The sequence below is a fragment of the Macaca fascicularis genome, chromosome 2 (assembly GCF_037993035.2).
Source record: "Macaca fascicularis isolate 582-1 chromosome 2, T2T-MFA8v1.1".
Classification (NCBI taxonomy): domain Eukaryota; kingdom Metazoa; phylum Chordata; class Mammalia; order Primates; family Cercopithecidae; genus Macaca; species Macaca fascicularis.
In genome coordinates, this window is record NC_088376.1 from 54647504 (window position 1) to 54669905 (window position 22402).

The following is a 22402-nucleotide window of genomic DNA, read 5'->3' on the forward strand; positions in this document are numbered from 1 at the left end:
TTGTCAGATGGGTAGATTTCAGAAATGTTCTCCCATTCTGTAGGTTGCCTGTTCACTCAGATGATAGTTTCTTCTTCTGTGCAGAAGCTCTTTAGTTTGATTAGATCCCATTTGTCGATTTTAGCTTTTGTTGCAGCTGCTTTTGGTGATTTAGTCATGAAGCCTTTGCCCATGCCTATGTCCTGAATGGTATTGCCTAAGTTTTCTTCTAGAGTTTTTATGGTTTTAGGTCTTACATTAAAGTCTTTAATCCATCTTGAGTTAATTTTTGTATAAGGTATAAGGAAGGGGTCCAGTATAAGCTTTCTACATATGGCTAGCCAGTTCTCCCAGCACCATTTTTTAAATAGAGAGTCCTTTTCCCATTGCTTGTTTTTGTCAGGTTTGTCCAAGATCAGATGGTTGTAGATGTGTGGTGTTATTTTTGAGGGCTCTGTTTTGTTCCATTAGTCTATATGTCTGTTTTGGTACCAGTACCATGCTGTTTTGGTTACTGTAGGCTTGTAGTATACTTTGAAGTCAGGTAGTATGAGGCCTCCAGTTTTGTTCTTTTTGCTTAGAATTGTCTTGGCTATACAGGTTCTTTTTTGGTTCCACATAAAATTTAAAGTAGTTTTTTATAATTCTGCAAAGAAAGTCGATGGTAGCTTAATGGAATAGCATTGAATCTATAAGTTACTTTGAGCAGTATGGCCATTTCCATGATATTGATTCTTCTTATCTATGAGCATGGAATTTGTTTTCCCATTTGTTTGTGTCCTCTCTTATTTCTTTGAGCAGAGGTTTGTAGTTCTCCTTGAAGAGGTTCTTCATAATTCATGTAAGTTGTATTCCTAGGTATTTTATTCTCTTTGTAGCAATTGTGAATGGAAGTTGACTCATGATTTGGTTCTCTGCTTGTCTATTACTGGTGTATAGGAATGCTTGTGATTTTTGCACATTGATTGATTTTGCATATTGCTTTGCTGAAATTGTTTATCAGCTTAAGGAGTTTTAGGGCTGAGACGATGCGATTTTCTAAATATACAACCATGTCATCTGCAAACAGACAATTTGACTTCCTCTCTTACTATTGGCATACGCTTTATTTCTTTATTGCCCTGGCCAGAGCTTCCAATATTGTGTTGAATAGGAGTGGTGAGAGAGCATATCCTTGTCTTTTGCCAGTTTTCAAAGAGAATGGTTCCCGCTTTTGCCCATTCAGTATGATATTGGCCATGGGTTTGTCAGAAATGGCTCTTATTGTTTTGAGATATGTTCCATCAATACCTAGTTTATTGAAAGTTTTTAGCATGAAAGGATGTTGAATTTTATAGAAAGTGTTTTCTACATCGATTGAGTTTCTTGTCATTGGTTCTGTTTATGTGATGCATTATGTTTATTGTTTTGCACAGGATGAAGCCGTCTTGCATCTCAGGGATCAAGCCTACTTGATCGTGGTGGATAAGCTTTTTGATGTGCTGCTGGATTTGGTTTGCCCATATTTTATGGTGTATTTTTGCATTTATGTTCATCAGGGATATTGGCCTGAAATTTTTTTGTGTGTGTCTCTGCCAGTTTTTTTGTATCAGGATGAAGCCAGCCTCATAAAATTAGTTAGGGAGGAGTCGTGTCTTTCTATTGCTTGGAATAATTTCAGAAGGTACGGTACCAGCTCTTCTTTGTACCTCTGGTAGAATTTGGCTGTGAATATGTCTGATCCTGGGCTTTTTTTGGTTGGTAGGCTATTAATTACTGCCTCAATTTCAGAACTGGTTATTGATCTATTCAGGGATTTGATGTCATCCTGGTTTAGTCTTGGGAGGGTGTATGTGTCCAGGAATTTATCCATTTCTTCTAGAATTTCTAGTTTATTTGCATAGAGGTGTTTATAGTATTCTCTGATGCTTGCTTGTATTTCTGTGGGATCAGTGGTGATATCCCCTTTATCATTTTTTATTGTGTCAATTTGATTCTTCTCCCTTTTCTTCTTTATTAGTCTAGCCAGTGGTCTATCTAGTTTGTTAATCTTTTCAAAAATTGGATTTGTTTGCTCTTGCTTCTCAAGTTCTTTTAATTGCGATGTTCGGGTGTCGATTTCAGACCAGTAGCTTTCTGATGTGGCCATTTAGTGGTATAAATTTCCCTCTTAACACTGCTTTAGTTGCGTCCCAGAGGTTCTGGTACCTTGTCTCTTCATTCTCACTGGTTTCAAAGAACTTTGTTATTTCTGCCTTAATTTAGTTATTTACCCAGTAGTCATTCAGGAGCAGGTTGTTCAACTTTCATGTAGTTCTGCGATTTTGAGTGAGTTTCCTAATCCTGAGTTCTAATTTGATTGTGCTGTGGTCCAAGAGACTGTTTTTTTTTTTTTTTATGATTTTCATTCTTTTGCATTTGCTGAGGAGTGTTTTACTTCCAACTATGTGGTCGATGTTAGAAAAAGTGCTATGTGCTGCTGAGAAGAATGTATGTTCTGTTGATTTGGGGTGGAGAGTTCTGTAGATGAATATTAGGTCCACTTGGTCCAGAACTGAGTACAAGTCCTGAGTATCCTTGTTAATTTTCTGTCTCATTGATCTGTCTAATATTGACAGTGGGATGTTAAGGTCTCCCACTACTATTGTGTGGGAGTCTAAGTCTCTTTGAAGGTCTCTAATAATTTGTTTTATGAAACCTGGTGCTCCTATATTGGATGCAGATATATTTAGGATAGTTAGCTCTTCTTGTTGCCTTGGTACCTTTACCATTATGTAATGTCCTTCTTTGTCTTCTTTGATCTTTGTTGGTATAAAGTCTGTTTTATCAGAGACTAGGTTTGCAACACTTGCTTCTTTTTTCTTCTTCTTCTTTCCATTTGCTTGGTAAATCTTCCTTCATCCCTTTATTTTGAGCCTATGTGTGTCTTTCAATGTGAGATGGGTCTCCTGAATACAGCACACTAATGAGTCTTGACTCCTTATCCAATTTGCTAGCCTGTGTCTTTTAATAGGGGCATTAACTCATTTACATTTAAGGTAAACATTGTTATGTGTGAATTTGATCCTGTCATCCTGATGCTAGCTGGTTATTTTGCACATTAGTCAATGCAATTTCTTCAGAGTGTCATTGGTCTTTATATTTTGGTGTGCTTTTTCAGTGGCTGGTACCAGTTTTTTTTTTCCATATTTATTTTCTTTCCATATTTCTTTCCTTTCCATATTTCCTCCATATTTCCTTTTGCAAGGCAGGCCTGGTGGCAACAAAATCCCTCAGCATTTGCATGTCTGGAAAAGATTTTATTTCTCCTTTGCTTATGAAGCGTAGTTTGACTGGATATGAAATTCTGGGTTGAAAATTCTTTTCTTTAAGAATATTGAATATTTGTCCCCACTCTCTTGTGGCTTGTAGAGTTTCTGCAGAGAGATCCACTGTTAGTCTGATGGGCCTCCCTTTGTAGACAACCTGATCTTTCTCTCTGGCTGCTCTTAACATTTTTCCTCTGTTTTAATCTTAGAGGATCTGATGATTATGTGTCATGGAGTTGCTCTTCTCAAGGAGTATCTTATACAGTGTTCTCTGTATTTCCTGAATTTGAATATTGGCCTGTCTTGCTATACTGGGGAAGTTCTCCTGGATAATATCCTGAGGTGTGTTTTCCAACTTGATTCCATTCTCCTTGTCACTTTCAGGTGCAACAATCTAACGTAAGTTTGGTCTTTTCACATTGTTCCACATTTCTTGGAGGCTTTGTTTGTTCCTTTTCATTCTTTTTTCCCCCTAATCTTGTCTTCACACTTTATTTCATTAAGTTGATCTTCAGTCTCTGATCTCCTTTCTTCCACTCGATTGATTCAGCTATTGATACTTGTATATGCCTCACAAAGTTCTTGTGCTGTGTTTTTCAGCTCCATCTGGTCATTTATGTTCTTCTCTAAACTGGTTATTCTACTTAGCAGTTCCCATAACCTTTTATCAAGGTTCTTAGTTTCCTTGCAGTGAGGTAGAACATGCTCCTTTAGCTCAGAGGAGCTTGTTATTATCCACCTTCCGAATCCTACTTCTGTCAATTCGTCAATCTCATTCTCCATCCACGTTTGTGCCCTTGCTGGAGAGGAGTTACAATCATCTGGAAAAGAGTCATTCTGGTCTTTGGAATTTTCAGCATTTCTGGGCTGGTTTTTCATCATTTTCATGGACTTATCTACCTTTGATCTTTGAGGCTGATGACCTCTGGACGGGGTTTTTGTGTGGGGGTCCTTTTTGTTGATGTTGATGTTGTTGGTTTTTGTTTGTCAGTTTTTCTTCTAACAGTTAGGCTCCTCTTCTGCAGGTCTATTGCAGTTTGCTGGATGTCCATTCCAGACCCTGTTTGCCTGGGTATCACCAGTGGAGGCTGCAGAACAGCAAAGATTGCTGCTTGCTCCTTCCTCTGGAAGCTTCATCCCAGAGGGGCACCATCCTGATGCCAGCCAGAGCTCTCCTGTATGAGGTGTCTGTTGACCCTTGCTGGCAGATGTCTCCCTGTCAGGAGGCACAGGGGTCAAGGACGCATTTGAGGAGACAGTCTGTCCCTTAGCAGAGATCAAGCACTGTGTTGGGAGACTCCTCCTTCTCAGGATCAGCTACTCTCTTCAGAGTCAGCAGGTGGGAAAGTTTCAGTCTGCTGAAGCTGTGCCCACAGCGTCCTCTTCCCCCAGGTGCTCTGTCTCAGGAAGATGGGAGTTTTATCTGTAAGCCTCTGACCAGAGTTGCTGCCTTTCTTTCAGATATGCCCTGCCAAGTGAGGAGGAACCTAAAGAGGCAGTCTGGCCACAGACACTTTGCTACTTGGTGCTGAATTCCACCCAGTCCAAACCTCCCAGCCTCCTTAGCAGGGTCAGGGGAAAACCACCTACTCAAGCTTCAGTAATGGTAGACCCTTCTCCCCACACCAAGTTAGATCATCCCAGGTTGACTTCAGACTGCTGTGCTGGCAGTGAGGATTTCAAGCCAGTGGATCTTAGCTTGCTGGGCTCCGTGGGAGTGGAACCCTCTGATCGAGACCTCTTGGCTCTCTGGCTTCAGCCTCCTTTCCAGGGGAGTGAACAGTTCTGTCTCACTGGAGCTCCAAGCACCACTGGGGTACAAAATAAACTCCTGCAGCTAGCTCCATGTCTGCCCAAACTGCCACCCATTTTTTGCTTAAAACCCAGGGCCTTGGTGTTGTAGGTACACGAGAGAATCTCCTGATTTGAAGATTGCAAAAACCATGGAAAAGCGTAGTATCTCAGCTGGGTGGCACAGTCCTTCAATGGCTTCCCTTGGCTGGGGGAAGGAGGTCCTCTGGCTCTTTGCACTTCCTGGGTGAAGCAGTGCCCCACCCTGCTTCTGCTCGTCCTCTGTGGGCTACACCCACTGCCTAACCAATCCCCATGAGATGAACTGGGTGCCTCAGTTGGAAATGCAGAAATCACCTGCCTTCTGCATTGCTCTCACTGGGAGCTGCAGACCGCAGCTGTTCCTATTCGGCCAGCTTGCCAGATATTTGAGATTTTCAAGGGCAAGAAGATTATGCAATAAGATCTTTACAGTATTATTTGGAAATAATATTTATAAATAGTCTATTTCTTTTTGTTTACTTTGCTTATTTTTTCTTCCTTTTAAACTTTCTTTTTATATACATTTGGTGTTATTTACATATCTAAATATTTAATTTTGTTTGTTTTGTTCTTACAGGCTATGTGTTTTGAAAATATGGGTATTATGAGATATGAAGAGTTTATATCCATGATATTCAGGCTGGATTATACTCAACCACTTTCAGATGAATACATCACAGTGACTGATACAACATTTGTTGATATTCCAGTACGATTGTACTTGCCAAAAAGAAAGTCAGAAACCCGAAGGCGAGCTGTAATATATTTTCATGGTGGTGGTTTTTGTTTTGGAAGTTCCAGTAAGTTCACTGTGTAAGGAAAAAGTGTAGCTAGCCCTACGTTTTTGATATAAAAACTATTTTATATAAATATACACACTTATACTGATATATACATCTATATATATATTTGTCTGGATATGGATAAGTATAGATATAAATGTTAGATATCTAATAAAGAGACATAGACATATGTTTGGCAAAGGGGATTTTAAATTCAGTTTTTGTTTTGCTTTGTTTTTTATTATCCTTAGCTTTCATATTGAATAAATATATATCAAATGAAAATAGGATATAAAGTCAATTACTAAAACTTTTTTTCTTGGGATCTGAATTTGGAGCAGAAACATTGAGGGGATGCAGATGTTTTAATTAACAAGTCAAAAGCATTTGCTTTTGGTTACTACAAGATCAAGTTTGCAGTTATTGATAACATAATATAAACAGTAGTAAGACTTAGAATGCAGTCGTTAGTATTGACTTTAAAAAGAAAGCACAAAATAGTACTATGTGATAGTAAGCTCTTCCCATAAAGTCGAAGTTCCTTACTTGTCTTTTTAGGCATTTTTCATACAGTGATTATCCAATAAATGTTTTTGTGAAGAAAAATAGTACACACAGAGTGAATGAGAGGGGCATCTGATGATCTCTAGAGGGATTATTATCCAGAATGTTCTAACTCTTTTCTTTTATGAATTTTTTTATCTTCTTTATGTTTTCAATAAATTAGATTTCATCTATAATTTAATTTATATCATGCATTAAAATGGTCAGAATAACCTGCTTTCTCGATAAGATAAATACCAAGTTTGCCTCATTTCTCTTCAAAGAAATGCATTCATTCCACTGAAGTTTTTTCAGGTCTATGAAATATCCAAGTGTTCATATACATATTACCTAGGAATTGAGTAAGCATAAAAGAAATGGCCACTGATGGGAAAATATCACTTTGAAAAATACTAAGAAGTATTCCTGATTATGAGGTTTATATCTCTTTTTATTGACAATGTAAAGTAATTGTAATTACTTTTATTTTTTTATAAATAAATTTTTTATTACTTTTATAAAGTAATTGTAATTACTTTACATTACTTTACAATGTAAAGACCGTAGGCAATGACTGTGATCAATAATTTCTAAAACTGTGAGAATTATTATTCAGGATATGACATTCCAACATTCCGCTTAGCTAAATTCTAGATGTCTTTTTTCAATATTTTGGTTTTATATTTACACATTATTTGTTTTCAGATCTCCCAAACATATGTGAATAGACTGGAAAAGACTTAGATACTTTCTATTTTTTCGCCAAGAAAAAAGACATTATAACTATTTTCTAGTATTTGCAAATTTTAATTTTCTTTCTTTTCCCCCAGGCTTCCTCTTTTTTCTTCTCTAAAACATATCAAAGTTGCTTTGAGAACTAAGAAATACAGGAAAATGTTGGTTATGAAATGAAACTGGAAATAAGACCACAAGTTCTCTGGATGAAATGGACTCCCTGTGGCTGATAAATATACCCAAATTATGATACTAAGAACTCAGTGTCCATAATGAGTGAGAAAAGGGTGGTCACACATCCCTTTGTTCCCAGAGAAGGCAGATCCAAACATACTGTTTGTGCCCCTGAGCTAAGATGTTTCCAAGCTAAAACACTTTGACTAGAAAACTCCTCCCAACGGTTGCTTGAAAGGGGTATCTAACAGACTTTCAGTTTGGGACTTGGAAACCACCCAATCAGGAATCAGCTCCTTTGAACTATTTGAATAAGTTTGAATCCTTTATTTATATATATAGATCTGATTCTGATTGAGGGGTGCCAGCTGATTCTCCGTATTTAAGCCACAGACCCTCTTTTTGGTCTCTGGAGCACACTTTTATTTTCCATGGAAGGCTATGTCTCCCTAATCTGCAGATTTAAAAAAAAAAAAAGAAAATATGGTCTTTTGTTAACACGGTAAAGTTCAGAGAGTTCTTAGGTCTTGTACATTTTGGTCTTTATCTATGCATGGCTTTTTCTTGAAAATTAACTTAATCTTTAAGAAAACGTTATTTTTGTCTATTTAAAAGACTAGGTGACTTACTTTCCCGTGTTCCAGGTTATATATATACCCCGTGGTTAGTTTTTACTTTGCAGTTTTGTTTATGTGCAAGAGAAGGTCCAGAAAAGTCTGGAATTTGATCACAACTCTAGAATTCTCTGGATTTCTAGGATCTTGTGGTAAATAAAGCAGCAGCAGATGTCACAGAATTTGCCAATGTGATTGGCCAGGGCCCTGGTAAATAGGATATGTGGGGACCTGGGGAAAGGGGTGTGTGTGTGTGTGTGTGTGTGTGTGTGTGTGTGTGTGTGTGTGTGTGTTATGTGTCTGGGGAAAGTCAATGGCTTGTACGTCAAGCATGTCAAAACTCATATGTATATCAAGTCTTCACACTGACCTGCCAGAGGCTCTCTCATATCTGGTTATTATTCCTTAGACTCTGTCTTAATGCCAATGTTATTGGGCTATTTTATTATGTGGCATCTTCAGAGAAGACAGAGGTTTTGAAGAACCATGTTTAGAGATTTAATACATACTATTACTTTCTTTTCCTCTGACTTCTGAACTAATTAAAAACTTACAGAGTTCACATAAATGCAAGTCAAAACGTTACCATTATTTCAGATGAAGTAAAATGCACCAGGATACAAAGGGTCCTGGGAAGGGTCATTGTGTACAGACAGCAGATGTCAAGACAAAATTACAATAGGCTGAACCTATTCTAGTTTATCCTCCCCAAAATAATCGGTAAAGTCATCCTTTTCTCCCTGGAGAGAGAGGCTGAAAAGACTAGGAATGGGAGAGTGTGCCATGTGGATGCAGGTCCATCTGCTTGGAAATAGGGGGTGGAAATAAAAGCTCCTATGTGATATTCACAAACCACAGTTATTTTCACATTCATATCTGTAACTGTTTCTACTGCTTTCTAATTACATGAAATACTTTAATGTTTATTTCTTCATTTCAGAACAGAGGGCTTTTGACTTCCTGAATAGATGGACTGCAAATACACTTGATGCTGTCGTTGTAGGTGTGGAGTAAGAGAATTTTTTTTTTTTTTTGTGGCTACTATGATTTTTGCCTTTACCATGTAGAGGTTTGATTCCCACATCAAGTCAGCTATGCTTCAAATATAATTTTTTAAATTAATATATTTTACTTGTCACCTTTTGCATCATAGACCGCTCCTCAAAGAGTTTCAGTGTCCCATTATTTTTCTGTGATTGTCAGAATATCTGAATGATACCCCAGGGTAAGCAGTTTTGGAAACACTTGCTCTAGATATGTAAGACTCAGGTCCTATAAGGCTCTAGTAGTGTCCCAAGTAACATAGCTGGACAGAAGGAAGTACATTAGCTATTACACATTTGGGATATTGGATTGTATTTGAGCAGGCAAGAGAAGTTTAATTTCATAGCTTTTGAAGTAATCTAAATACTACTTTATATCTGTTTTGATATAATAATATAAGTTTGTGCTTGGCTTATACATTCTATCAAATCCCTACAATTTGTGTCATTCTTTGTCTAAAAAGTATAAATCCACTGTATTTTAAATAAAGATACCAACATCTTTTTGGTACACATCTATGTCTAAGCTACAAATTACTTAGAGTTTTCTAGATAGCTTATAATAAAATTCTAAGAACCCTATTACCAGCACTTCCTATTGGCTATAGAAATATACACGCTTTAGCATTCTGAAGATCAAAAAGGAAAAGCTCTACGAATAGGCTGCTAGAGGTATTTTTCTGTTTTACCAGTCTACATATACTGGGGAAAAAATCTATTTGTGCCCATGAAAAGAATTGTGTGATAATTTGCCTTACAAATGGATTTACCAGAGATACACAAGCTCTCTGGCATATTTAAATTTTATTTATATTTCAAAATTTTTATCTAGTAATAACTACTGGATATTATCCATGATGAAGTATATGCACCGTCAGCTTGTAAAACTTTTACCTAAATGACCTTGATAAACTAGGACACTGCCTACAATATGCTCTCAGATCTGCAATCCATTGTGCTTTTTAAATAAGGGTTATAAAAAAGTGTTTGGATTACAAGTTATATTGAGAATATGACGGAAGCCATAGACCATCTCCATTCTAAAACACACTTGGACTAAAAATTTTGCTTACAATTCCTAGGAAGTTCATAAAACTCCCCTGACTCCTCACAAATAATGCCATCCATGGACTTTAGGTACAAGATTGAAGACCTTATACTTTATTAAAATAATTTTCATTTTAATCAAGAGTTAGTAGAAAACTTAGGCTTGATTTTTAGAACACTGAACAAGAAAGGCTGGTGTAAAATTGCATCTATTTGGTATTTGAGAATTAAATGGACAGATACAACTGTAAATGCTTTATTATTGTTTCTATAAAGTTATAGGCTAGCTCCTCAACACCACTTTCCTGCTCAGTTTGAAGATGGCCTTGCTGCAGTCAAATTTTTTCTTCTGGAAAAAATTCTCACAAAATATGGAGTGGATCCCACCCGAATCTGCATTTCAGGAGACAGTTCTGGGGGCAATTTAGCAACAGCGGTCACTCAACAGGTACATTATATTTGTTTTTATGATACGAGGTAGAAGTTGAGGCTCATTTTTTTTTTTCTATAGATAATTCAGTTCTTCCAGTACCATTTGTTGAAAAGACCATTCTTTCCCATTGAATTACAGTGGCACTTGAGTAAACGTTTATTTAACTTTAGTGTAACTATTTCTGGATTCTTTTGTTCCATTGATATACATGTCTATCCTACTGCCAATATTACACTGACTTCAACTTTGTTCTTCTTTAAAAAAAATGTTTCTAGTATTCCATATCTTTCTCATTAAAATATTAGATTATCTTACCAATTTTTAAAAAGAAAGACTAACTGATTTTTTATTAGGATTGCATTGAGTCTATAACTTTGGGGAGGACTGACATCTCAATAATATCGAGTTTTCCAATTAATGTACATGGCATGTCTCATAGTTTTATTAGATCCCCTTCAGTTTCTTAGCAACATTTTGCTATTTTCAGTGTAGAAATCATGGAAATCTTTTCCCAAATTTTACCCTGAGTTTTTTTTAACATTTTATTAAAAATAGTATTTTCTGAATGTTTATTTGGAACATATTGGAATTAGGAATTTGGAACTTATTTTTATGCTATGTAGAAATACAATCGATTTTGATATTGGCCTTTTCCCATCATATCCTCAATAACTCACTTATAACTCTAGTGTTCTTTGTTTTGTTTTTGTTTTTGCTTTTGTTTTAGTTTCCTAGGATTTTCTATACAATTATATTTTCAATGACTAGAGACAGTTTAAGTTCTTGCTTCCCAGTACTTACTCCTTTTAATTTTTCTTTTATTAGTGCACTGTCTGGGGCCTTTAGTAAAATATTTAATATAACTGTCTTGCTTTGTATTTTCAGACGAAATTTTTCAATATTTCATCAATTAATATAGTATTACCTGAAATTACTAGTTAGCTTTTGTCAGATTGAGGAAGTTATTTCTACTCCTAGTTTGCTGATAGTTTTTGCATAAATGGGTGTTGAATTAGTCAAATGATTTTAATGCAGCTATTGAGATGATCGTGTAACTTTTCTTATTTATTCTTTTAGTGTGGTAAATTATGCCAATTGACTTTTAAACATTAAATGTTAAATTATGCTTACATTCTAGGCATGAGCCTTACTTGGTCATGATGAATTAAAATTTTTATACATTGCTGCTTTCTGTTTGCTCTAGTTCATTAAATGTTTTGTACTTTTGAAATTAGTCTTCATTTTTTAACACTTTTTGTCAGGTTTTTTTTTTTTTTTTTTCCGAGATGGAGTTTTGCTCTGTCATCCAGGTTGGAGTGCAGTGGCTCGATCTCGGCTCACTGCAACCTCTGCCTCCTGTCTTTGTCAGGTTTTGAGAGAAAAATTACACTAGCCTCATTAAATAATTTGGGAAGAATTCCAACTCTCTTATTTTCTGGTTTTTTTTTTTCTCTTTTGTAAGGTTGTATTGAGGTACAATTGAAAACGAAAAATCATATGTATTTAAGATGTACAACATGATGTTTTGATATATGTATGCATTTTGAAACAATTAACACAAGCTAAGTAACATACTCGTTACCTAACATAGTTACCATTTATTTTTTCTGTATAGTGAGCATGTTTAAGATCTGTCTTAGCAAATTTTGAGTATGCAGTATTATTAACTATAGTCACCGCACTTAATGTTAGATCTCCAGAACTTATTCATCCTGCGTAACTGAAACTTTGTAATCTTTCACCAACATCTCCCCGATTTCCCCATCTCCATCCTCTTGCATCTATATCCCCAGCTCCTCATAACCACCACCTACTATCCACTTCTAAGGGTTTAACTTTCTCAGGTTCTACATATAAGCAAGATTATGCAGTATTTGTCTGTCTTCACCTGACTTATTTCATTCAGTGTAAGGACCTCCAGGTTCATCAATGTTGTCACCAATGATAGGATTTTCTTCTTGCTGAAGGCTTAATAATATTCCATTGTGTGTGTTTGTGTGTGTGTATATGTAGATACACACACACACCAAATTTTCTTTATCCATCTATCCGACTGACAAACAGTTTGATTCCATATCTTGGCTACTGTGAATACTGCTGCAATGAATATGCGAGTACAGATATCTCTTCATGTTATTGACTTTGTTTCATGTTATTGACTTTGTTTCCTTTGGATATATAGCTAGAAGTGGTGTTGCTGAATCATCTGGTACTGTTTTCCATAACGGATACACTAATGGACATTTCCAACAACAATGTACAAGGGGTCCCTTTTCTCTATACATTTACCAATGCTTATTATTTTTTCCCTTTTTTGATAGTAGCCATTCTAACAGGCATTAACTGATATGTCATTAGGGTTTTAATTTGCATTTCCTGGATAATTGGTGATGTCGAACACTTTTTTGTATACCTGTTGACCACTTGTACATCCTCTCTTGAGAAATATCTACTCAGTTCTATTTCCAATTTTTAAATTGGATTATTTGTTTTCTTGCCATTTAGTTGAGTTCTTTATACATTTTGAATATTAACCCCTTATTGAACCCATAGTTTGAAATATTTTCTTCTATTTTGTAGAGTGTCTCTTCACTCTCTTGATTGTTTCTTTTTTAGTGCAGAAGCTTTTTAGTTTGAGGCAATCCTATGTATCTATTTTTGCTTTTGTTGCCTGTACTTTTGGAGTCATACCTCCCAAATTATTGCTTAGACCAATATTAAGATATTTTTCTTTAAGATTTCTTTCAGTAGCTATACAGTTTTATATTAAGTGTTAAACCTTTGATTCATCATTTCTAGATGATATTTGTATATGAAATGAAATGAATGTCCACTTTCATTCTTCTGCATGTGGATATAGAGAATTCTCAACATTTTTTATTGAAAAGACTGTCTTTTCCTCTTGTGTGTTCTTGGCACCTTTATCAAAGATCAATTGACCATTGCTATAGCTTGGTCTTTCCCAGTCAAAGCTCATGTTGAAATTTGATCCCCAATGTGGCAGTGTTGAAAGACTGAGCCCAGTGAGAGGTGTTTGGGGCAGGAGGGGGGATCCTTCATGAATAGATTAATACCCTTCAGAGGGAAGGAATGAGTGAATTCTTGCTCTCCAGGGAATGAATTAATTTGTGAGACAGCAGATTATTAAAAAGAATTTGGCTTCCTTGGTTTCTCTCTCTTGCTTCCTTTCTTGCCATGTGATTTCTTTGCACATGCAGATTCCTGATTCTCTTTCAGCCATGGATTAAAGCAGCCAGAGGCCATCATCAGATGCAGATACCCAATCTTGAAACTTTCAACCACTAGAATTGTGAGACAGTTTTTTTTTTTTAAATAAATTACCCAGTCTCAGGCATTCTGTTGCAGCAGCACTAACTGAACTAAAACAACAATTTATTTCTTAGCTCTTTATCCTGTTCCATTGGTCTATATGTTTGTTTTTATGCCAGTACCATACTGTTTTGATTATTGTAGCTTTATTTTTTTTTTTTTTTTTTTTTTGAGATGGAGTCTTGCTCTGTCACCCAGGCTGGAGTGCAGTGGCTGGATCTCAGCTCACTGCAAGCTCCGCCTCCCGGGTTTATGCCATTCTCCTGCCTCAGCCTCCCGAGTAGCTGGGACTACAGGCGCCTGCCACCTCGCCCGGCTAGTTTTTTTTTTTTTTTTTTTTTTGTATTTTTTAGTAGAGACGGGGTTTCACTGTATTAGCCAGGATGGTCTCGATCTCCTGACCTCATGATCCGCCCGTCTCGGCCTCCCAAAGTGCTGGGATTACAGGCTTGAGCCACCGCGCCCGGCTTTGATTATTGTAGCTTTACAGTTTATTTTGAAATCAGGGATTGTCATGCCTCCAGGTTTGTTCTTTTTACTCAAGATTATATTGACTATTCAGTCTTTTGTGGTTCTATATGAATTTTCTATTTCTGTAAAAAATACCATTGAAATTTTGGTTGGAATTGCATTGAATCTGTACATTGCTTTGTGTAGTATAGACATTTTAACAATATTAATTATTTGGACCAAGAAACATGGTTAATCTTTTCATTTACTTGTGTCTTCTTCAATTTCTTTCTTTAATATTTTATAGTTTACTGTGTATAGATCTTTCTACCTCCTTGGTTAAATTTATTCCTAGTGTTTTATTTATGTACTTATTTTTGTTGCTGTTGAAATGGGATTTTTTAAAATTTCTTTTTAAGATAGTTTGTTGTTAGTATACAGAAATGCAAGTGATTTTTGAATGTTGAATTTGTATCCTGCGACTTTACTGAATTTATTTACTTGTACTAACAGGTTTTTGATAGTCTTAGGGTTTTCTGTATCTGATATCATGTAATCTACAAACACACTTTTTTTTTTTTTTTTTTTTTTTTTGAGACAGAGTCTCACTGTTGCCCAGGCTGGAGTGCAGTGGCATGATCTCCACTCACTGCACGCTCTGCCTTCTGGGTTCATGCCATTCTCCTGCCTCAGCCTCCCGAGTAGGTGGGACTACAGGCATCCGCCATCATGCCTAGCTAATTTTTGTATTTTTAGTAGAGACGGCATTTCACAGTGTCAGCCAGGATGGTCTCGATCTCCTGACCTCGTGATCCGCCCGCCTCAGCCTCCCAAAGTGCTGGAATTACAGGCGTGAGCCACCGCACCCGGCCCAGACATTTTTACTTCTTTCTCATTTGGATGCTTTTTATTTATGTTTTTGTTTGTTTGTGTTTTTGTTTTTTAACAGTTCTGACTAGGTCTTCTAGTATTTTGTTAAATAGATACGGTGAGAACGGGTATCTTTGTCTTGTTCCTGATCTCAGAGGAAAAGCTTTCAGCTTTTCACCACTGACTATGATGTTAGCTGTGAGCTTGTCTATATGGCCTTTATTTATTATGTTGAGGTACTTTCCTCTATACATAATTAGTTGAGATTTTGTATTATGAAAAGATACTGCATTTTGCCAAGCCATTTTATGCATCCGTTGAGATGTTCATGTAATTTTTATTCTTCATTCTCTTACCTTTCTATTTTAAAACAATGATGAAACTGGTCTTCTTCAGACTTCTTTTTGAGAAAAACTGCTCTGTACTTTTTAAAATATGACTTTAGTTATAAAAACTTGAACCACAACGTTACTCTAGGTGCCTCTCTATTTATTTTTTAAAATTTCTTTCCTCTTAAGTATTATAAGATTCAGGAATAAAGCACAGGAAGAAGTTTATATACATACATATTTTACATACATATACACTTGAAATATATGTTATACATACCTATATAAGTACATATGCACATACATACATATACATACATATACATATGCCTATATGTATATATTAATCTATGACATCATACACACAAAATCCTATTGTGAAACCAAAATGGACGTGATAACAAAGCCTCATCTTTGGTTCTATGCCTGGGCCTCCTTTCAACCCAACCTGTTCCACTTTAGTTGCCCTTCATGTTTAGAGCTCTAAGTAAATGTTCTTAGGAGAAAAATAAAAGAGGGCTTCATTGCCAAGAAGAAAATTTGCAAACCATTAGACATGTTGATTCCTGAGGACTCTTCCAGCATGAACTTGTTTGCTATTTACTTGAAATAATATCATTTATTTAAAAGATCTTGCTGGAGTAAAATGAGGAGTGTGATAGAGGGTAAAAATTGGAGAATGCCCTGCTTAGAGATTATTATACTAATTACTATGTAAAATTGTATAGCAGTCTGGTCTAAAATTTCATCTGAAACCGGTTTGGGGAATGTAGAGATTCTGAAAGCTCCAACAATTACCCAATAGTGATTAAGCAACATCTTACCACACCTCTAATTTCTTCTTGCACATTTGTAACATTTGCTTGGCTTTGCAAGTGTAGCAAGCATAACTGAAACAACAATTGGGCTTGGTATATTGGCTCATTCCTATAGTCCCAGCACTTTGGGAAGCCCAGTGGGGAGGATTAGTTGAGGCCGGGAGCTCAAGACCAGTCTAGGCAAAAAAATAAAAATAGCCAGGGGTAGTGGTACACTCCTGTAGTCCCAGCCACTCAATAGGCTGAGGCAGGAGGATTGCTTGGGCCCAGGAGTTCGAGGTTTGCAGTGAACTAGAATCACACCACTGCACTCCAACATGGGTGACAGAGCAAGACCATGCCTCTAAACAACAAAAAAGAAAAGAAAGAAAGAAAACAGAAATAACAGTTGGATGTAGCCATACAGATTCATGAAAATGTGATACCCTACCTTATAACTTTTCAGCAGAACAATACTTAGTAACACCGGCCCCAAACAGAGATGTGATTCTCAGTAAAATCTGTAGGACAGCACAAAAGTGAATAAAAATCACTCTATTTCTTAAATTATTCTATTTCTATTTCTTAAACATACATAATATCTATTCTATTGGTCTTTCCCAGTCAAAGCTCATGTTGAAATCTGATCCCCAATGTGGCAGTGTTGAAAGACTGAGCCTAGTGAGAGGCGTTTGGGGCAGGAGGGTGGGTCCTTCATGAATAGATTATACCCTTCAGAGGGAAGGAATGAGTGAATTCTAATAGAACATGAGTTTTATGTCTAATGAGTGCGTTCTAAGAGAACGTCATTCTATTTCTTAATTAATTATATAAGAACATAGTGTCTATTTAGATGTTCTGATTTATCTGTTCAGAGGGAACATAGTGCAGCATGCAGACGAACAGACTGCAGAAGAACTCAGTGTACTTCATGAGCATTTAATAAGGTGATTTTCTTTATCCTTTCCTATTTACTTTTATGATTATGCTTTAAGTTATTTGTTCTTCATGGACTGCTAAACTTTCTACATGAATTAAATTTTCATGGAAAAACTTTACTCCCTGTACTGTTTTTATTTTGGGTCATAAGCATCAACTTTTACTTTGAAATGATTATAGAGCTCATTTTTTCCAATGTTTCATGATCCTGTGATCGACAATATGTTATAGATTATGACTTTAAAAATTCGGTATCAATAATCACTACTGAGAGATATATGAAAAATGACTCTTTTGTTTCCATTCACATTATAAAAGGATTTTCTCATGGATTAGGACACATATACTATCCTGTCATTTTTCAATTGTATTCTTTATTGAGAAGAAATGAATATCTTATACCTATTATTGCTAGATTTCCTGGCAACATCACATGATGTGTCCTAAACTCACTAATGTGGCTCGCTGGTCACAATGATCTGGATGATCACTACAGCTTGAAAACTTTTGTGGACATGGTGCCTTAATCTTTAATTAAGAGGAAAAAGTATTTCTAAACTTTAATCATATCACCTAAATACAATTTCATGGCCACATTTTATTTTAAAATAATGTGTGCATTGCTCTTATTTAGGATCAGAGATATTCTTTTTACTTTCGTAAAATAATGGGAATTTATTTGATATTTTGAAGTAATTAGTAAGTCCTACTCTCTTAGATATTCTAAAAAATAAGTATTTCAGTGTAGGTAATTTAAAGAGGAAGCTATGATATATGATACCTCTACTTATTTAGGTTTATAGCTTTGGTCTTTCTAAATATACTTTTGCTTCTAATTTGTATCTTCTTTCATAAGGTGGTAATAAAGCCTTATCATCTTATTTATAATAATATTTCTATGGCATCCAATATTTCTATGGCTATATATGATATTACATATGTGACACTTCTTTAAAAATATAAAAAAAATTCTTTAAAAACAGTTTAATAGCAAATGTTAATCAGAAATTATAATCAATGGTGATAATTTTTAGAAAAATATGACTGACATACAGCATTCTTGGACATGGGATGATGTCCCATACATAGATAATATGTATGTTAGTTTCTATTATTTTGTTTGTTTACCTCTGTGTAATCCCATCATTCAGTGTTATACAGGTCGCCTGAAATCCATCAGAAGCAGAAACATCTGTCTTCTGTTACTTGCACCTGGAAGTGGTATCACCATGAGTCCTGCACTTTTGAGTGATATAATCTGTTTTACTGTCATACTTTTAGGACACAAAGTGGAAAGTGGGATTTTAGGGGAAGAATAAGTATCAGGAAAGGACAGGATTAACCTGCAAGGAGGAGAGCAGGCTGATTATCCTGGACTCTGTCTAGCCCGTGTGGGAGTTTTGCAGTTTCCAGCATGGTTGGAACATGCATGCTTGGATGAGGCCAAAAAAATCCTCCCATATTGGAATTTCTTCATGGTGGTTCATAGTTTATCAAGATACTCATTGGCTGGTTGTGTATTGGTGGAATCAGGTTTGGGGTTGTTAGGGGTAGTTGATAGAAAGGAAAATTAGTGGGGATAGCAGTCACAGTTGCTATGAAGTTAAATGCTCTGGGTTGAAAATGACAGATATGTTAAGTTTGGTGAGCAATACTTATCAATAGCAATGTAGGAACTCCTCAAATAACAAGTTATCATTTTGTGTAAATCCATCCTTACATGGATAACAGGCCATGGATAAGTTGGTGTGGGCATGCAGGAATTTGAATAACACACACTCAAATCAGGGAGCTAGATGGTAGGGTATCTTGTGAACCAGTAACTGGATTGAGAAGTGTAGTAGATGATGAGGGGCAAAGTGCAAGGGCTGCAATATGTTCCTCTGGCAGTGGAAACTATCATTCTCTAGGAAAGTGCCATTTCCTTTGAATGGTCACAGGGTAATTGGGAAATGGGAGAGGATTCAGTAATGCCTCAGACTCTCTGGAGTTGACTTTAGGTCAAGCACAAGTGTCCATGGCAGATTACTGCTTCGAATGGGCTTTGAAGCAGTTTAGTCATAGAATGACACAGGACATGAAGTCATGGATCATCCCTTCTCTGACTTTGTTACCAACTTCCTTTCAGCCACCACTCCCAATTCATGCTGTCCAAGAGGGTTGTTTGTGAATGAAAACACTGATGTAGGAGTGAAAATGGTGCTGGTCAACATGTTTACTCCAAGCATTTTAGCATGGCATAGCAGATTTTCATGAACTGGGTCCCAAATTTTGCTCTCAAAAGTATAGACTTAGGAGACCAGTCTTCATGGTATAAATAAATTACTTTCTTGATGACAATCTTAACAGTGGCATGGCCTATAACTTGAAAAACACAACCTATAACTTGAACCAATTAAAGATTCATACTTGGTGACTTAATAAAGGAGGGACAGAGCAAATAATATATATGAGACAATTTTACTGTAAATACCATAAGTTTAGGATTAATCGTGTTTAATTATAAAGGAAAGCTCAAATACGTAGTATCCATTTTGTTTTCATGAAAATAATGTTCATTGTTGAAAAAGATTAAGAATAAAGAGGGACTTTACTTAAACTCTTCCACAGTCTATGAGTTACTTAGATGTCCAAAGGTCTTTATTATATTGGAAATATGATAAAACTGTAAATAGAAATTTGAAATACAGTTACCAGTGTCTAAATTCTAAGGACATTGCCATAAGAGAAGATGATTGGCTTCATTAGTCATTAGGAGCAACATGGCGAAACCCCATCTCTACAAAAAAAAGAAAAAACTGATATATAAACAACAAGGTAAGGTTAGTGGACGAAGCCTTCCTGGAAAGGATAAGCAGAGGTTATAAGGATAAAATTTTGCAACAATATGAAAGCATTTTGGAAAGTATAACTTAGAAAAGTATAGGTTTCATAATTTTTTTGTATCTCCTGTAAGTTCTAGCATAATATTGCAACATGTTGCTAGTATTTGGTAAATGTTTCCTACTCATTCTTATTATAGGGTTCATAAATAAATTGTTCAATGAGTGGAAAGGCATTCAAATCAAAGGGGAGTGTCCAGAAAAGATTCCCACAGATTAGCCCCAGACCTCACTCAGGTCCCAAGGACTTTTCCCCTTGTTATGGGCAGAGTTTAGGGTTGGCCACCTGTTATTTTCTTAATCCAGGATAATTGAGGTCACACTGTTAGCTATGGCATGATTTGCAGTTTGAGTGGCTGGTATCAATCTTGTGCTTCCTGTTCTACAAAAAGATGTAGGTTCTGATGGGTATGGGGACACAAGATGCTACCTGCCCAGGTTGGCATACTTCCCGTAGCAGCCCCCTCTGCATGCCTTCCCCTCCTGCCTGACTGCCAGGCTCAGTATTCTGCAGAAGCCAGCATTGATGATATCTCATTTCTCAGGTCTGCAAGGGCCCCCTCAGCTGCAGATTGGTAATGTGACAATTAACCTTCAAGGGCACGAAGTCTCAGGTATGAGGCACACAGCAGCAATCAGTTACCAGTGTCTAAACTCTAAGGACATTGTCATGAGCTAGATATGTTCTCTCAACTTTTTTGATCTTTTACTTTTTCATTCTCATTCTTTACAAAGTAATAACATCCTGAGAGGAATGTCACATATTTTTTTGCACTCAAGTACATATTAGTTACCCACAAAATCAGAAATATATATCCATTCCTTCATTTCCATTTTATAGAATGCTCCATTCTAGGCTTGTTTTGGTTTAGTATTAATGTTTATGCACACTTTTGAACTTTGCTTAGCTCGTTGTCTTCGGGACCATATAGGTCTAGGAGCAAAGAACTAAGCTATAGATAGGTCAATCATTCAGCGTTACTTTTGGGACCTACTTGTCTTATACTTGTTACTGTTTCTCGGATCTTATTATTCCTGGCTCCAGATATAGTGTCCTGTTAAAAGAATTATAAATCAGATATTATGGTTTATAATATTATGGTTTCCATATTATTAAAATATTCATTTTTCAATGATTTTCCCGTATGATATTAATGACTTTATTATCTTATGTCCAGTAAGGGGTACAATGACAACTCAGGTATCATGTCAGTGTTTGTGAAATTCAAAACCAAGTAGAAAGATTAATCATGTACATTTTTGTATAAAAAGGAAAAATGACAATTGGTCTTAAAGAGGTAATAGAGATTTGGGAATTTAAAAAAGAAGCATTTCCTTTGATCAGGTATTCACATGCATAATCACACATATATGCTTATGAGTATATATAAAATGTGTAGAAAATATCTGAAACACACCAGATAAATAACATAGTTGTTAACACTATGGCAAAATTGCCAACCTCAGAGAATCTGACTCAGTTGCTTTTCCAATATCTTGAAGAGAACTGACTTTAGCATGGGTTTTGAAGAATATTAGAGAGGAAAAATGCCTTGAATGGCAAAGTAACAAATGACATAATGGGGAACATAGAAATGGGAAATACTGACACATTTGTTGAAGTGATTTATTCCATATGGCATTCCAGAAAGGAAAGGTAGGGTCAGGCAAGGGTATTGATGGACACTTTTTGACCTGTCCCTGTTTATGTGTTCTCTGTTTGTTTGGTTTTTTTCCTAGATTAGCAAGATGGAGAGTAGGATGACTGAGGGTGGGCTATTGATAACAATCTTTGATTAGTAAGTTATCTACCTAAGGGCACTGCAGAGAGATTTGGGATCTAGGAAGGTTTCTGTAAGTTAACTTTATTTTGGTTCATTTTCATTCTACACTCATTAAACCTCTAGCATCTTGGAAGTACGTTGTGGAGCTTAAACCTCTAGCATCTTGAAAGTACATTGTGGAGCTTAAACCTCTAGCATCTTGGAAGTACGTTGTGGAGATGGTAGGATACCATTTCCTTTTCTGAGGTACCTCTTGGACTTCAATTTAGTTTTTCCTTTCTGTTCAGCTAATCACTGTGGTGAATGGTTGATTTAGAGGTACCTTCTGTGGTCCTGAGCTTTTCACTTGGAGCAGTAGCAGGTATTTTCATTTGTCCAGATGCCAGCCTCTAGCCAAGCAATAACTCCTGGGAGATTAATTCAAGGTGTTCTCTTGCAGTCTGCAGGGTCATAGGTGAGGTCTCAAATGCCTTTCTCTTTGGAAAAGAAAAGGCACTCCTTATTAAGTACTTCACATTTTTTCCTTGCGTATCAAACTTATGCACATCAAT

General features: G+C 36.2%; 1 protein-coding gene across 1 annotated transcript in view; it reads left to right on the plus strand.

The window, feature by feature from the left end:
• Positions 1-22402, plus strand: part of AADACL2 (arylacetamide deacetylase like 2) — a 30656-nt gene that overhangs the window by 3287 nt on the left and 4967 nt on the right. The window contains exons 2-4 of the mRNA XM_005546127.3: positions 5677-5899; positions 8888-8957; positions 10314-10485. Coding sequence (XP_005546184.1) covers positions 5677-5899; positions 8888-8957; positions 10314-10485 — 465 coding nt within the window. The remainder of the gene's footprint in view (positions 1-5676; positions 5900-8887; positions 8958-10313; positions 10486-22402) is intronic.